The sequence below is a fragment of the Dermacentor variabilis genome, chromosome 9 (assembly GCF_050947875.1).
Source record: "Dermacentor variabilis isolate Ectoservices chromosome 9, ASM5094787v1, whole genome shotgun sequence".
Taxonomy (NCBI): Eukaryota; Metazoa; Arthropoda; class Arachnida; order Ixodida; family Ixodidae; genus Dermacentor; species Dermacentor variabilis.
Genome location: NC_134576.1, coordinates 35,710,129 through 35,724,613, shown reverse-complemented (window position 1 = coordinate 35,724,613; position 14,485 = coordinate 35,710,129). Strand labels below are relative to the sequence as shown.

Genomic DNA, 14,485 nt, shown 5'->3' with positions numbered 1-14,485 from the left:
TGAACACTGACCAATGTAAATTTCCCAGTTGTGCCATGTCCACTAAATTTAATACAGTCAAGCCTCTATTTACCGAGTTCCAATTTCACAAATTATCTTGATTTACCTAACTGCTTTTGCATTCCCGACACAACCAAGTGCGTTGGAAACGTTGAAGTTTTTGCTCTATTCAACAAACTTATGGGTATGAGTTTTAAGCGTTACGATTTAACAAGGTTTTCACTTAACGAAGTCATTCTCCGGCTCGTTGTTTATGAACACGGCCGCTACAAGTTACGGCACGCAAAAATTATGCTTTTGTTTTTCGCTCCTTATTTTCGATAAATTGAATAAGCTGTAATCTTCTCTAAAACTTCATCATCAGCCTATGTTATGTCCATTGCAGGACGAAACCCTTTCCCTGCGATCTCGAATTACCCCTCTCCTGCGCCAACCGATTCCAATTAGCGCCTGCGAATTTCTTCATTTCATCACCCCACCTAGTCTTCTGTCATCCTCGACTGCGCTTCCCTTCTCTTGGAACCCATTTTGTAACCCTAATGGCCCACCGCGTATCTAACCTACGCATTACATGGCCTGCCCAGCTCTATTTCTTTCTCTTAATGTCAATTAGAATATCGGCTATTCCTGTTTTTTCTCTGATCCACAGCGCTTTCTTCCTGTCTCTAAAGATTACGCGTAACATTCTTCGTTCCATCACTCTTTCCGCGGTTCTTAACTTGTTCTCAAGCTTCTTTGTCAGTCTCCAAGTTTCTGTCCCATATGGCAGCACCAGTAGAATCCAGTAATTGTACACCTTTCTTTTCAATGATAATGCTTACCTTCCAGTCAGGATCTGACAATGTCTGCGGAATGAGCTCCAGTCCATTTTTATTATTCTGTAAATTTTCTTCTCACGATCAGGGTCCCCTGTGAGTAATTGACCTAGGTAAACGTACTCCTTCACAGACTCTAGAGGCTGACTGGCGATGCTGAACTCTTGTTCCCTTGCCCGTGTATTGACCATTATCTTTGTCATCTGCATATTAATCTTCACCCCCACTCTTATACGCTCTCTGTTAAGGTCCTCAATCATTTGTTGTAACCTATCCTGCCGTAACGTGATGTGCGCACTCTATAACTGTAAACAATGACTTCAGTAGCCACTACTTATATGTGGCCTGAGCCACTACTCAGGCTTTGTGGCACGCTAGACCGAGGCCAGCCTTGTTGTGTTCTCCGAGGACTCGTCATCGGGTGAGATGGGCTCGCACGTAGTCAGTGTTAGGCTCGAAAGAGTGCTAACAAATGTAGCGAGTGAAGTAAGCGTCTGTTCACCTTGATACGCTAATAAAGTTCAAAGACGTAAGCACACACTGGTCTCAGCGAACAGTGTTCTAAAAATATTTGCGACATCACAGCCCCTAATATTTGGTACTGATTAGCTTATACGTCGCCATATATCAAAGCACTGTTGGATTCCAAGCCATTACCGCGATAGGCGAAGATTGGATTTGCATGGCTTTCAGGCGGCGACATTTGCGGAGACGACAACAGCTTGAAACTGGGACACGTTAGTGCAATCTGCAAAGTCGAAATGACACAGCGCAGGATATCTCATTACTTCAACTGCGAATGGGCTCTCAAGTTTGTGATTAAGGAAAAGAGCTAACTCGTTCTCCTTGTACTTTGTGGAAAATAAGCCTTCCTATTGCTGGCAACGTTTTAAAATGTTTCCGGGCGCAACTAAATTACGGGCCAACGCTGACTTTAAAAGCTTTACTTTTTGTGTCTTTGGCACGAGATGGGCGCTTTGCAGCTTTGGACTGCTTGTGAAACAGACTTTCGCTTGCCTTTCGGGTTATTTGAGTTGAAAAAGCCGCCTGCAGTTTTTACCGTGCTTGCATGACGCGCGCGACAATTTGGCTCGCGCTCGAAATCAACGTTCCGCGAAACAATGGCCGCAAAATGTCACACTGCTCTGGTTGTATTGTTCTGTACAATTTTTATTTTTTGCAATATTGCAAACTACTCACGACTGTGCGATAAGAGCGGGCAACTTGGAATGCTTTCACTTCGAGCAACGCACTAAACACAGACTTACAACAAGATAAAGCAGCAGCGTTTCTCCTGTCTCACTGTGTCAGTCTGTCAGTCTGGGCTTTGTGTGCTTGTCGTATTCAAAGCTACATCTTATCCTTTCGAAAAGTCAGCAGTGCCTCAGCAACGCTGGCCGTTGTGGCCTAGAGATCACCACAAAGGAATAAGATAAACTTTATTCTTGTGAGGCTTACTTCGCGCTCGCTTGAATCCTAGGTGGAGGAACAAAGAGAACTATAACAACATGTCTGAATTCGATTGTTCAGCCTGCACTGAGGAATAAAAGGGGAAGCCGTAGCTGCATAGCTCAGCAACACCAAACGAACGTTTTATATACTTAGACTCCACGAACTTTATAAGGAACACTTTATACAAGGCCGCTGAGTTAGGCTACATGGAGCCGAAAACAGAAAATGTATCATGACGCGTGCAATGCAGCATAAAAAAAGGTAAATGGGGCGCAACCGTTAAAACTCCATTGAAGTAAGCGAAATATTTGCTTCTCGTCCTTTGGGTAAAGCAGCTTCACGTGCGCGTCACTCTCAGGCAGTCCGACGGTGCTTCTCCTACGTGTGCACTCGGAAAGGACTCGGGAGCCACTTCTTCAATCTCGCTTTTGTCGCGCATAGCAACGCACGGCCAAGCAGGAAGTCGCGCTCGCCCACAATACAGAACGCCGGGCGCATCCTTTCTGCCGCCGGCCGAGCATAGGTGTCCAGTCCGTCTAGGCGGCGGATGATGGTCCTCTCCCCAATACCACGCTCCTCATCCGCACCTCATTTCCCTATTTCTCCTCTCCACTGTCCTCTCAACCAAGAACCACAGCATGAAAACTCATCCGACTCTACAAAAAGCAAATTTCGCGTTAAGATTGGGAAGTGATTGGGTTACTGTGGGAACATTGGCTCCCCCAGTGTTCTAAATCCGTCGAAACTGCGCGAGACCGCTCTGAAGAAGCTGGTGACGAGGGTTGATGTGTATGCAAGAGTGACAGCAATGAAGCACACACATAGTGCTCGCTTTAACTCTTCATGCCCCCTTCATGAAAATATCCATGCGGGCCTGAGCGTAAAAATGAGGGTATAGGCATGGCGAATGCAGGGCTTCAGGCGACAAAGTAGCCCTCACTACTCAAGGAGCGACTTGTTACTTCACTGCAGAAGTTAATTGCAACGTGTTGTACGAATTATGTTGGTGATGGAATTAATGAATGAAAGACTTTATTAAAAAGGAAAACAGAGAAGGGGTAATAGACCCTTATAGGTGGAGCCCTCTGTCCAGGGCTCCACTGGCCTCTGCTCTGCCCGGACTTGATCCACAAATGCTAGTGGCGACTCAGGTCCGAACAGGCGAGTTGTGCCTTCCACTGCTCTGTACTGATTTCATTTCATTTTATTCACTTACTCTTAGGGTCATACAGGCATTACAGAAAGGCAGGCAGGCAGGCAGTGAACTTTATTCCTTTCAGAGAGGAGTGGCAATAATTAAAAAAAGAAAAGCACATGGTCACAGAGAGCGTACTCGAAAACGCTGTAATCCGTGATAGCGACAATGGAAGCGTTAAGGCGATTCCAATCTTGGCTCGTTTTCGGAAAGAAGGCTACGAAGTAGGCGTTGCTCTTACACTAAGGTACTTCAACTTCTATACGATGATCGACGCGGGATAACAAATAGCTTGATGGCAAAAACGTGTCATTTTCCGGTCATTTTTAACGTAATATATATTATGAAACAGGCATAAGCGGGAAATACGACGTCAGGAAGAAAGGAGCGGTATTTGAAGCTTTTGCTTCATGCGAGAAATGCTAGCTAAGTGATGGTAGTTAGAGTCGATCAATTTAGCCGAATGGTTTTGAACTGATTCTAAGGACTGCATTAGAAACCTAGTGTACGGGTCCCATGTGGATGAAGCATACACGAGTTTAGAACCCACGAGAGCTTTATATAGTAGAATTTTCTATGGAACGGGAGCGAGACGGCAATTCCGGCGAAGGAAACCAAAGCTGCGGTTAGCATTGTTAACCCCCAAACAAGAAAGATTATTCGGCAAGCTCCAACGCTCGAGGCCTGGGAGCGTACGATCAAGATTGATGATCCAATATGCCAAGTCATGCTGGCAGAGTGGGCTGACCGCGTCACGGCCACAGGGTATCCACGCTAGCTCCTCTGCCAAGGTCTTAATAACTAATACGCCTGTAATAAAATTTACTCACTCTCTCTCTCTCTCTCTCTCTCTCTCTCTCACTCTCTCTCTCTCTCTCTCTCTCTCTCTCTCTCTCTCTCTCTCTGTTAATAACATGGTGGACATACTTCTTCCACGACAGATTAATAGTTATATGGACGCCTAGATACTTGTAGCTGTCGATGAAATAAGGACGGCAACCGTTAAGATCATAGCCCTGAGATGTGGACGAGTCAATTTTTTTAGACGAATGCATTGCTTTGAATTTGTTAATGGTTAGTTTCGTAAGCTACGTGTCACACACAAAAAAAATTATTATGGGCACATTGAAGGACGGAGATTTCAGACTCATTCGAAATTACCCGGTACAGAACACAGTCGTCAGGGGCCTTATATTAGAAGTACCATAAGTAACATAATTATTGCCTGACTGCCTAAACTAGAGTTCAGTTCTCTGGACTTCGGCACACATCCCCATGAAACATGGTAGAATGTCGCCCTGCTTCAGCACCGCTGGTACATTTAGCCGGGTAAAGCGCTGGACGCATCGCGTGTAATTTTAAGAAATGCGGATTACATCCGTCGGTATCGTTCTTAGGTCGGTCGCCTCTTCTGTGCGAAGGAGCTTGTGAAGCGTTCCATACTTTGGCGCGTGAAACGCTGGTCAGCCAGAATTCCTCTTGCTATAATTGGAAAGGGCGACCAGCGGGGGTCAGAGAGCACCGCTCGGTTACCAAAACTCGCGAGCTAATGCCCATGGAGATCCCAAGGGAAATGCAGCCCACATGTAGGAAAAGGCATCTCGCTTTTAAAACTGTGAGGTGGTAGTATTTTTGATTCGCAAAAGGCCGTGAAGACTAGCATGACAGTGTACGTTCGGGGAGGCCGCGTGCGTCGCTGACCGGCGACAGGGGCATCTCAAATTTAGTGCTGCGATGGGACAAATGTCTGAACCGGTGTGAGGACTATGTATAAATATAGTGTAAGGTACGTAGAATAGCACGTATATTTGTAATTGCCTGTGTGTATCTTATTTTGGCTAATCACGAATGTGGGGGCATAGACTTTTTGATTTGTCTTCGTATATATATATATATATATATATATATATATATATATATATATATATATATATATATATAAAGAACCCGCCTAGCAACTGATTTGTGTTGTGGCAGTGCTATGTCACGTATAGTGAGGACTCCTTGAGCCCAAAGAGCATACGAGGCTCGGCGAAGGTGTGGTTAAGTGCACGAGGCAGCGGCGCAAGCCAAGTCGCAGGACGCTGAAACGTCTTAGGCTAACAATTAGGTCAAGTGCACGTGAATGTCGCCATGCGAATAATTTCAAGCTACGTCGCAAAGGGTAATGTAATTCTAGTTGTTTACTGCTTCGCTGTCCAACCACTTTCACAGCGTACATTGTAGACCAATTTTTTTTCCTGAATATTCAAGCAATTCTTTTAATTCCGATAAACCACGCGACAGCGCCCCGAAGAAGGAGGTGATTAGGAGTGGTGATGATACGAATAACAATGATGGCACGCACAAAACAGTCATCCTGGTATGAGCCTTCAACCAAAGTCAAACAAGTAAAGTCGTCGTGCGTCTTCAGCTCGGCAAAAGGTTTCAGACAATAAGTATTATTTTTTTGTTTGTAGGAAAAACAAGAGGAAGAGTGGAGATGGAAATTCAAGACGATGAGCAAAACGAGAACAAGGTAAAAGCAGGGAACAGGGTACTTTGTTCTCGTTGTGCTCGTCGTCGCAAACCACATCTTTTTCTCAAGATTGGGTGTGGCTTCTCCTCAGGGTCTCTTCAGGAAAAGAAAGTTTGTGATGTGACAGGAAACTCGATGTCTTTCCTATTAATTGCGTGCCTCTAGCCTATATATTTATGCTAGAAAACAAAATTTAAAATTGGGCTATCTTTTAATCAAGAGAAAGCGTGCCTTATGAGAAAAATACTGGTTGTTTGCCGAAATGGCGGAGCACTGAACGGGATAAGCATTTTTAAGTGTTGCTCTTAAAGGCGTTCAGACACCAAAATCGATGGTGACAATTTTTTTTTTACTCTAGCGTAATAAGCAGCATCAAGCGTACCGTGATAATGGGCGGCATGTGCACGATAGTGTCCTCAGTAATGAAATGTCACGTAATTTCTGCCACACAGTTTCTCCCTTCAATATTTCCGCCAGCAGGGGTGAATAACCCTTGAAAGGCGTAAACGTTGAGTACCTGGAGTTACAGAGGTAACGTAAACCAGCAAAGCGTTGACGACAGCAAATCATGCGTCGTCGGCGCAATTCCGCATGTGCGCCCCTCGTTCGTCGACGCAGGAGCCAGGTCTGCGTCTGCCAACCGTGTTCCGGCAAACGCACTTGCAGCCGCTCTGAAAATGTGTCACCACCAGCGCCTTCAACGTCAAACAAGGGAGGCATGTTTCAATTAGAGACTTCCAAGTTAGAGCGCGCAGACAACGAGCGCTCTCTTGGAGGTAACCTGCGGCGAGTGAAATGGCTAGGGGAGCAGAGATGGCTGGTGGTTCCACGTGCCGTGTCTTCTAGCGCACCTGGTGTTCGAGGTTGCGTAATCTCGATTTCGGAGATGCCTTGAAGTGAAAGGCAGCGCAAAGCATTAGCTCCCCGCTGCCGACGCTCTTCATTTCGCCAGCGTTGTGACATTGACTATACGCGGTCATCGAGTCACATCTGTGTCATATTCGCCTGTTCGCGCGTAACACCGTGCTTGTTATTTTAATTAGTAAGCGAGTGTTTACTGTTATTTATACGGCCAATAGAACTATGCACGTTCGTGCAGTTGTTTCATACTGTGCTTCGCCTTTTGAGGCGAACCTGCGACTTTCCTACTTGTATATTGCAAGAAGCAGGCATATAAGCTGCCTCAAGGCGAAGACATTGTCGAAACATATGCGGCGATTAGTTTGTGGCAGAAATTACTTTCCTCGTTTGCCATTCTCCTTTATCTCAGGGTGGAGTATCAGGCCAGAGATGCGCCCCTCCGACCAACTTCTTCACTTTTCTTTTCATTAAACCTTCTCTCCCTCTGCACCTAGAAACGAAATGGAGAATGTATCACTCAACAAACGACTTGAAATAAACGACTTGGTGCGTTATCAAGGCATGCCTCCACCCTATCTTTTATTCAAGCTATAAAACATAATGTTTGTAGATCGGTAGCCAAGACGTGAACGTGGCTAGTGTTATTACATATGCAGTACTTACTCGATCCGATTTACCGCTTTACTACTGACGGCTGTAATCTCACTGTAAAAACACTGTAACTGGATGCCATGACGAGAAAGTGTGTCCTACATGCATGAATTGTTACTAGTTACACGAGAAATCAAGGAACGTCCTCGATAGCGGATCCAGGGCAGTGCTCTGCCTTCCGCGGCTGGCATGAGCGTTGTGCGCACGCCACTATAGGCGCACGAGCGTTCTCGCTGAGCCGCTGTGCAAGCGTCGCCCTTGACTGGCGCGGGCAGTACACGTCAAGCGAACGTTGTCGAATACTTCACTGGGCGCTAAGCAACCCCGACGGTCTTCCCGTCGGCCTCATCTCGTGCACCGTCATGATGCGACGACTGAAACGCCACTTGCGTTCCCTCTTCACCACGTTAGCGTCGCGATATGCTTGGCAGCTGCCAGGACGATTTTTCTTCTGCAGGAGAAGCCTTGTGCGCTTCGTCGTGCAAACATGTCGCACCCGCGTGCAGTTATAACACCGTCCGAAGAATCCAAGCGCTACGCTAAACCTTGCTATCGCCATCAGAGCGCCGAAACTGCCAAATCTGCGTGGGGTTGTACGTGTTTATACAAGCACATTTTACGAGTCAAGTGGCCCCCCATTGTGTCCTGTAGTTTTCGCGTTATATTTGTTGTGTTTCAAAAAAGGCCCCACGAAGCAGCCTAAGTCGTAACCCTCGCTTAAGAACTGTTTCCGATACATGTTCATGGGGGTCAATGCCGTTCTCACACCATTTCTTTGCCGTCTTGTATGCAGAATGCAAAGTCAACTGCCACAAGAAATGCGAGAAACACATGGCCAACCTGTGCGGGGTCAACCAAAAGCTCCTCTCCGAGGTGCTCGCCACGGTCAAGAAAGGTGAGCGCTTTTTTCACTGCTTACGAAGAATGTAGTTGCTTACGAGCAACTGCACGTCTCGTTCTCTCAGCTCAACCTACCTAAGTAAGCTAAGGCCACGCTAAATATAGCACCTAATTAAAACAATCTGTCACTCATTAGTTGCAGCACCAAGCAGATGAACACAGAGGAAAGAAAACGCAGCAAGCGTTCGATCATCACGTGTCTGGTCATTTTCTTAACAAAAACCGGTGGTATTGAACTTGACTGCCGCACTCGTAGTTCTGCCTCTGTTGTATTTTTGTCTCAGAGCGCTGTTACGTTCATGTCACACCAATTGAAGTCCTGCAGGAGTTCTCGCCTGCCACCGTCTTTTTTCAAGAGCATTAATATGCCGAAGTTTAGTGGTCGCTGTGCTTTTAATGCAAAATCAAGTAAATGGCCGCTCCAGGCGAATTGGCGCCGTCGGCGCCGCCGTCGTGCTGTCACATTCACTGGGGAATCCACCGCCCGCGCGTGCAGGGTTAGAAGGTCTTCATAGGCGCGAGGAACGCGCTGTGCGTTTGGCTCTAAAGAGAAAGGCAGTCTGGGGACCTATTCTGGGCAAGGAGGTTTAAGAAAATTTGCGTTTTTTTAAGACCTCCTTGATTCTGGGACGATCGCTTTCGGCGATACTACCGCCTCGGCCATCAGGCGCGCGCTGATTGGTTGGTTAAGCATAGCCGCATGAGCTGATCGGCTGGTTGAGCACTACGTCACGCGAAGGCAACAGCACCGCCGAAAGTGGTCCTCCGAGAACACGTCCCCTGGCTTCCGCTGCTGGCATGGGCACTGCGCGCGCTCAGACTGCACCCTACACGTAGGTTCACGTAGACTGCAGGTTCTACACGTAGCAGGCAACACTGCGGAAGCTACGCAAGTAGTGCGGTCCTACAAGTCTCACTCCGCGTGATTCGAAGCGCTGCTGTTCTTGATCTGCAACGTTTCCCTACTAAATAACTACTTCGCATATTTCAACTACAACTTCATCACGGAACGTTACGTAATATCACATATTACTGGTGCGCATTTGTGCTTCTAGTAGACGACGCACTATGTTTCGGTCGCGGCGCAAGTGATGCGTTGTGGCTGCATGCTGGCTGCAGAAATGTGCTGCTTCGCTCGTTCTGTGGCAAATGAGATATCCGATGGCCTCTTGCAATAAATGCGTCATGTCTTATTTATTTATTTATTTATTTATTTATTTATTGTTTCGAATACATTCGCCGTATTACTGTAGGGGAGGGGAGGAGATTTTATACATAAGATGATATACAGTGAAACAGACTGCAAAACAATAACTATACAGGAATCATTATAACATTAATATACAGAGACAAATGAAAAAATACAGATTAAATATGCATGAAGTTGTATAAATGGGGATAACTACCATTAAAACATGATTACGTAGGGCTATGGCAAATTCGTCGCTGTCGACAACTTCAATGACGTTCCGGGGAATTCGATTTCAATCGCTTATACGGTGCAGTGGAAAAACAATTCCTGAAAGTAAGCGTACGAGATTACATTTCTTTTGTCTTAGCATCTGGTCAAGTCGACGTGAGGTGGGCGTTGGCCGTTTAAGGTCGGCGTCCTTATTTAGTTTTGTGTGATAGAGGTATACATCTTTTAAAAAAGAAATACGAGAGAAGGTCCCACGTGAGAGCAAGCGTCGACCAGCCGAGAGAATTCGTTTCCGCACTGGCGTTGCTTTGAAACATGAAGTTCTTTCCAACAAAGCATGCAGCCCGGTTCTGTATCTCCTCAAGAGTACTTATAAGGTTATGTAAGCGGCAGTCCCATGTGTGTGTGCGTCGAAGTACGGCGCTTAACTTTATTTCGAATTACGTGGGCACGTACCTAATATCTTCCTTTCATATGTGACGCACTAGTCTTGAACCGTGGAAACGAACAGCTAGAAAAGTATGTCTGCCCTTCGTAGCGTTGCCTGCTACGTATGAAGCGGAGTTTAGAGTTTATATTTTGAAGCTGCGTGTGAACCACATCGTGCTATACGCAGTGGCCTGAACGGACTGTAAGTTTGAAGCTACACTTGCCAAAGTTTTTGCGTTGAATGCACCTCGTGCACCGTCGATGGGCGTCGCTTCCGAGGCCACTGGAGGCACTCTTCATCAGACCAGCGTTGGGAGACGCCTGGTGGTTACTAGGGCGCTGTTACTGCTCAGCTGAGCAACAGCAGCTAGCTCGGCTGCTGCCTAGCGTCGACGTGTCGCGCCGCCTGTGGTTAGGACACTGGCCAATGATGTGGATCGCATCGACAAACATTGCTTTTTGTCTCGGTCAATTCGGGAGCTTGTCTCGGTCAATTCGCCTAATTCGGGTCTACCTGTGTTTAATTTTAATATAAGCGTTGTGATGGCTCGATTTGGAGTGAATCTCGTCAATTATTTTTTTGAGTCTTACGTCAGCTTTATATCGCGGAGGCGAAAAATATTTTTGACATCAGCCCAGAGAACAAAATATCGCTGGTGAATTCATATGACGTTTGAAGCTACAAGAGCGGGCACTGACCGCCTGCAGAAACACGTCCGCACAGAACCCTAGAAAGTTTCGCATTTTCAATAACGACGTCCTCTTACACGGAAATTGTGAAGGTACGGTATCCTAGGGAAACAGCTCTTTTAGTCAAATGTGGTATACCTAACCCTAGATTTTGCATACCGGGCAACACGCCTAAGGAAACATCTTCCATAAGCTTTCGCCGGCAGCACGACGAAGCAGATATTTGTTTTCGGGAAATCAAGCTCACGTTGTAAAAAAATGCGCGAGATCTCACTTTCTCCAAGGCGTAAACAAAATTAACAACACTTGTGTTGTTCCCCCGCGAAATATATTTGAAGATTGCGCGCGCTTACTCGACTTTTCTTCAAGCAAAGCGAAAAAGTATATTCGTTGAAACCCTTGTAACACAATTGGAACAAACACAAAGCACATTGCAATGGATACCACAGGTGCCAAGGGCGTAGCGCCACTTCGAGCCTAGGTTTTCTGCTCCTCTGTACGCTTACTTATTTAATTGCTCTGCAATGGCTTCAGCACACATCACCCACTCTATCCAAGGGCTTGCCCGAATTTGTACAAGATTTTGTCTATGGGTGCTGGGGAGGTCATGCATGCTGTCCATAAACATGTCACCACCTCGCAGAAATGGCGACCTCTCCGCCTGCGGCGGGGACACCCGGAGGAGGCGGAGGCAAGACCCGTGCGGCTGGTTCCGGAGCTCCGGAAGAGGCTGCGCCGATGCCTGCATTGCCCGCCTCGCCGCGCCGGTCATCGACGATCGCGGACATTTCCGAGGTCAGGCAGCAGCTGCAGTACAAGGACCAGGAGCACGAGCGCAAGGAAGTTGACAGGAGAGGCGAGGAAGCGGAAGCAAGGTCGCGGCCGCCACTTCCGGACAGCCGGTCAGCGCCGCAGACGCCGACGCAGGAAGAGCGCGTCAAGTTCCGCAAGTACAACCTGACGGATTTCAACCTGCTCAAAGTGCTCGGCAAGGGCAGCTTTGGCAAGGTGAGATCACTGCTTACAAGTTTGCCTTCGCATATAATACAGGCCTAACACAAATGGTTCATTCGTTTTGAAAAGGCTATATTTTCAAAAGTGTTGCAAGTACACGCATGAAAGATGTGCGAAAAGAACCACAAACTCACCAAGTTTTAACACCCTTTACAAATGTTCAATATGTCCCTTCTTGGTGGCACAACACTCGTCCAGACGATAATCGAGCTAATTCCAATCATTTTGTAGCGTAGTCTGGTCAATTGTCTGCACTGCAGCACTGATGCATTGTTTGAGCTCGACTAAGGATTGCAGTAGTAGGGGTACGTAAACAAGGTCCTTAACGTACCCCAAATACCTTAACGTTCATAGCAAAAAACAAAGAAACACATACAGACAAATACGCAGAAGGAGGCCCGAGAGCACTAGGTCGTAGAGGGGTCTCCTGCCTAAGGTTACGGGCAAGTGCAGTGGCTAACGCAAAACATCACTGTGTTCCGGTATTCGCTGTTGTGGCTCACTTCCCCACTCATTTCGGTGCACTATACTAGACCGCAGTGGATAGCCATATATCTTAGCGCCCTTTGCTTTTCCCTGAGCTGCGTCAAAACCGTGCACTCTGCGGTTCGCACTTCGAAGCGCCAGTGACTGACGCACAAATTTCAAGGAGGCTTTGCGAAAAGTTTATAAAGGAAGATAAGCTTTCGTTGTACCCCTTAGTTACTGAATTTCTGATCAGCAAATTGCCACTCGAAGTTGTCTCTCAGCAACAGCAGTTTAACCTTCAGTTGGCGGTGTTGCACACATTACATAAAAGAGCAACCAATGATTGGGAAAAGAAGACAAACCAGCGGGTTTACAAAACAAAGGTGCCATCGCTTCTGCGTCAGTGCTATAGCAGAGAGGAATCGCTGCCAACTGCAATGACTGGCTGATTCCACGCTCCTCAATTCATCGATAAATCAGCGCGGAGGTGGAGTGGTTTAAACGAAGCCAGTCGTAAGAAACGAACGGCGAGAAAGAAATGAGGAGAAAAAGAAAACGTTGTCCAGATCTCACATACAGCGGGAGCCAATGTTATGCGAAGCATTTTGCACGTTCCAGACTACCTAGCATTGTTTCAGTTTCTGCATCGCATGATCAGATGCCGCACCATGGCCATGTATGCCGAGCAGTTGTGCGCGTGACGTGAGCATGTGTGTAACGACAACGTTACAGCAACGAAGATGGACTCAACGATGACCCGGCGAATGCATTATTGCACTATGGCTGTCAAACGTTACCGCTTTCTCCGTTGCGACCTGTGCCGATCCCGAATGTGGTGCAGCGCCACTGAGCCTTCGAAATCATCAGCTTCCATGAGTGAAGGATGGCCAAATGGGCGCGCCCTTGCACGAGAGAAGCAAATTGTTTCCATGCGACTTGATGCACGCGCCAGCGGTCAGGGATGTGACAGCTTTATTCTGTAGGGCCATACTTGCGCCTATCGCCTGATGGATGGATTGTTTCGATTAGAAATTCTTGTGCGAATCCTACCACCAACGATGCAGTTTTTTTTTATTCACGAGTCCTGAAATGAAGCTAGGCACGAACGGCCCCTACCCTCACAAAGCACATCGTAACAGGCGAAGGTTGCCTCCCATTGGAAGCCGTCGCTCGCTGCCGCCGGGGAGGGCCGCCTCCTCAAGCGAAGACGACTCGGACTACAGTACTTAGTGAAAAAAATAATCTTTTCTTCCTCAAGAAGGGCGAGCCCACATTTGCAGGATGCATGTTCAATCCAACCGATGCCGCACGGAACACGGCAAGACAGTATTGCACCTGCCTGCAATGTAGAGCAGCATTACAGTCGAAAAAATTTTTTTCTTACGAAAACAAATTTTTAAACATCGATTCTGCAGAAAAGTAAAATACCGCTTCTTCCAGTCGATAACTTTCATAGCTGGACATTGCTTGAACAAGAAATTGCGTTGCTGAAGTTGCACTAAATAATTATTGCGCCGCAAGTTTAGATTTAGCGCGACAGCGTTAAGGGCCCGTATGTCGCAGAAAACCCAATATCGACGTCCCGCGTCCAACGCCGACCATCATGTGAGCGTAGTATCATTCCGAACGACGCATACTTAACCACGCAAGCCCTCTGTGTAGCGCAGAAACGTTACCGAAATAAGGGAATTTCTCAAAGTAAAGTGCGTCGGAAAAATCATTACGTATGGCTTACACTCAACCTACAGATATGATAGCGTCGGATTGTAATTTGAATATACGAGAAAACATAATTGTGTTGCGTGGAAACTCAAACACAAACCCCTTTTTTGGCGTTTCTACCAGTCATAGAGCGGCGCGCCCGGTTCCGTGCAACATTATCCAGATGGCGCTTTCCTCCGCGCATCTGCGGCCCACACAAGAGGCCATGTTTCTACCAGAAAGCGCGCCTTTGTGCATAGCGTTCGCCACCAGCGTTTCAAGATAAGCATTTCCGGTTACGTAGGCTGCAGTTGCCGGCAAGCGTGAGAACCAGTCAGGGATCTTTGAATGCTATCGCGTTCCACTCTTAA

The 14,485-nt window shown here is 47.0% G+C and overlaps 1 protein-coding gene across 7 annotated transcripts in view; it reads left to right on the top strand.

Moving 5' to 3' along the window:
• The window catches only part of LOC142592606 (putative protein kinase C delta type homolog), a 556,922-nt gene that overhangs the window by 453,800 nt on the left and 88,637 nt on the right, over positions 1-14,485 (top strand). For all 7 annotated transcript variants that reach the window (XR_012830738.1, XM_075704146.1, XM_075704147.1 and 4 more), the window contains 2 exons: positions 8,286-8,387; positions 11,575-11,939. Coding sequence is in view for 6 of the 7 variants with exons in the window: in XM_075704146.1 (XP_075560261.1) it covers positions 8,286-8,387; positions 11,575-11,939 (467 nt within the window). In the remaining variant the exon portion in view is untranslated. The remainder of the gene's footprint in view (positions 1-8,285; positions 8,388-11,574; positions 11,940-14,485) is intronic.